The 2878-nt window shown below is 36.2% G+C and overlaps 1 protein-coding gene across 1 annotated transcript in view; it reads left to right on the top strand.

The window, feature by feature from the left end:
- LOC106535787 (receptor-type tyrosine-protein phosphatase N2) overlaps positions 1–2878 on the top strand; it is a gene marked incomplete at its 5' end in the record, with an annotated part of 35435 nt that overhangs the window by 31345 nt on the left and 1212 nt on the right. The window contains 1 exon segment of the mRNA XM_014032872.1: positions 2110–2183. Coding sequence (XP_013888326.1) covers positions 2110–2183 — 74 coding nt within the window.

The raw sequence follows: 2878 nt of genomic DNA, 5'->3' as shown, positions 1-2878 counted from the left end.
TTTTTTTAAAAAAATATGTGAAACAATAATAAACCAAATAATCAAAAAAACTAAAATTTCAACTCCTCAAACAGTAATTAATACAAATTAAACAAATGCATGTTTCTTTAACATTTTTTCTTTGATTGTTTGTTTGTTCCTTAAAGGAATTAACTGATCCAATGTTTTATAGTCATTTTCCAGATTATTCCCTATATAGAAATGGACCAATAAATAAATAAATGCACTTAAAATGCACCAATTAAATTAAAAAAGGATAATTTTACCTCATGTTTTATCATTTAATTGACTTTCATATTTATTTTTCCAGCTTAGTTATAATGAATTATATATTATACCACATAATTTACATTTTACATAAATGATTATATTTAATATTTTTTTATATTTTTTCCCACAAGTCTTTTTATTTCCATGTGTTGCATTACATTTCTCTGTCTCCTGTTTTATTTTTACCTTATGCATTTTTGCCTCATTATGCACATACGGTGGGTGGGGCTTATTGGGTCAGCTCCTCTCCTATTGGTCAACAGACAGGAAGTAGCAGGATCCATGTGCAGATCTACTGTACATGTTTGTGCCTCATTTTAGCTTAAAGTTTAGTTTAAAAACAGAGGCACAGGTGAGTGTTTTCCTCCTGTCTTTGTTTTAAACTAAACTTTAAACTTTGTCAGTGTCGGTCCTCCATACCTCTGCTGTAAAGTCTTAAAACTTTCATTAAATCAACAACTAAATGCACAGAGTGTTTCTTGGAGAGCTTCCTGTTCCATCTGCTGCATTAAGACACAATCCCACAAGCTTTATACGAATTAAAATGACATGAGCAAAGAAAAAATGTTGCTTAGATGCTGTAATAATCATCCAGAGTCACTGCAGCCTGGAGGAGATTATCTGCAGGAGAAAACCTCAGTTTGAGTCTGGATGTCTGGTGTTAAAACACGCAGCAGCTGCAGATATTTGTATCCAGGGTGTGAGGGGTCCTTCACTATATTTCTGTCTCCACTGAYGTGACAGGATGTGGTTACAGCATCCAGCATGAGCGCGGAGCCCCCGGTGATCTGTCCAGCAGGATGAATGACACAACGTGTGTGTTTGTCAGCTGCTGATCATCCTGTCTGGGTTTCTCCCTGTGATTGACAGCCTGCCTCGTCCTTTTCAAAATGTTTTGGACCTCTTCACCTGCCGACYAGGCGAGCTGAGCAAAGCTGGATGGGATTTGTTTTTTCCCCAAACTTTCTAACATCGAACACACACAAGATAAAAACTTATTTATTCTAACAATATTCTAAGAAAACGTCTGTGAGCTCAGGTGGTTCTGTGGTTATCCTGCTAAACTCAAACATGTGTTAGATGTAGTAGGGCTGCACGATATGGAAAATGTCAGTGGTGGGCTGTAACAAAGTACAAGTATTTTGTTGCTATACTTAAGTACATTTTTCATGTTTCTGTACTTGAGTAGATTTCATCATGGGTACTTTTTTTTTACTCCACTGCATTTTGCATGAAGTATCTGTACTTTCTACTCCACTACGTTTCTGTAACGTGTTGAATTACAAATTGCATTCATGACTAGAGGTGTAACGATACATCGATCTATATCGATATATTGATTTGAATGGTTCATGATTCAGTTATATTGAGGCAAAATGAAAATATCGATCCATATTGTCGTCATATGATCGATGTGAATCAATCTGCCCATCCAACAGTCATTGTGTTAGATGGGCAGATGATTTCACAATGTATTGATTGCAGACATGTGAATTAAATCAATCCTGAAATGAAAATGTTTTTTTGAAAGAATGRATTAAGAGTTTGTTCATCTATCACACGTCGTATCATCCCAGTAATAATCTGTGTTAACACACATCGCATGTTTTCCTGACATCCTAATATTTACTCAAACAGATTTTTATAATAATTGATGAAAAACAAAGCTTTGAGATCAACTCCTCGTGTTCCTGCAATAACTATAGCACTATTGGCTTTGAAAGAAAAAAGTAGAAAACGCCCTGTTGACAGATTAGAGCTGGATTATCTGGTTGCTGCTTTCGGTCTAATCCAGCATCGTTTGTCTTTTCTCTGCCTTTGTTTTTCTGTGTGTGACAGGTGCCAAGGAGATTGATATTGCTGCTTCTCTGGAGCACCTGCGGGACCAGAGGCCAGGAATGGTCCAGACAAAGGTAAACACACACACAGGTTTGGTTTTATATCCCCGTCGGGACCATGGATTGACTTCCATTAAATTTCTGGTAATTTTATAGCCTAACTCTGACTATTTACCCTTAAACTAACCTCACAGGTACCTACCTGACCCTACAACTAACCTAAACTCAATTCAGACATTGGTCCTAACCCAACCCCCAACCCACCAATGACATTTAAACCAAATGGGGGCTCCACTTTTGTCCCCAAATGCACCAGTTGTCCCCAAATGTAGGATTTTTGTCTTAAAATTGCCCCCAAATGTCACCAGAAACAAACCCACCACACACGCGCACACACACACACACAGTCACATGTTTGCTAAACATGTTTAGAAAAGTAGCATTTCCTGTGAAAATGCAGTGTGAACGCTTGATGCCCAAAGATTTAGCTGAAAACTGCAGAAGAAGCTGAAAATAGCAAAACTGTTAATGTGAGTTCAATTTTAACAGCTGAACAAAAGTAAAAAATCCATAGAAACATCACAAAAAACAAGTTTAAAAAACCTGAAAAGAGAAAAAAAGTAGTTAAAATGAGCAAAAAGAAGCTAAATGTAGATGAAACAAGTTAGAATTATCAGATGGAGAAATGAGTGAATTTTTTTAGCAATTAGCAACAAAAAATAAGTATTGTATTTGCAATTTGTTTTGTAATAGCTAAAAAAAGCTAAAAG

This window comes from Austrofundulus limnaeus, unplaced genomic scaffold, assembly GCF_001266775.1.
Source record: "Austrofundulus limnaeus strain Quisiro unplaced genomic scaffold, Austrofundulus_limnaeus-1.0 Scaffold1564, whole genome shotgun sequence".
Lineage (NCBI taxonomy): Eukaryota > Metazoa > Chordata > Actinopteri > Cyprinodontiformes > Rivulidae > Austrofundulus > Austrofundulus limnaeus.
This window is presented reverse-complemented; position numbering and strand designations above follow the sequence as displayed.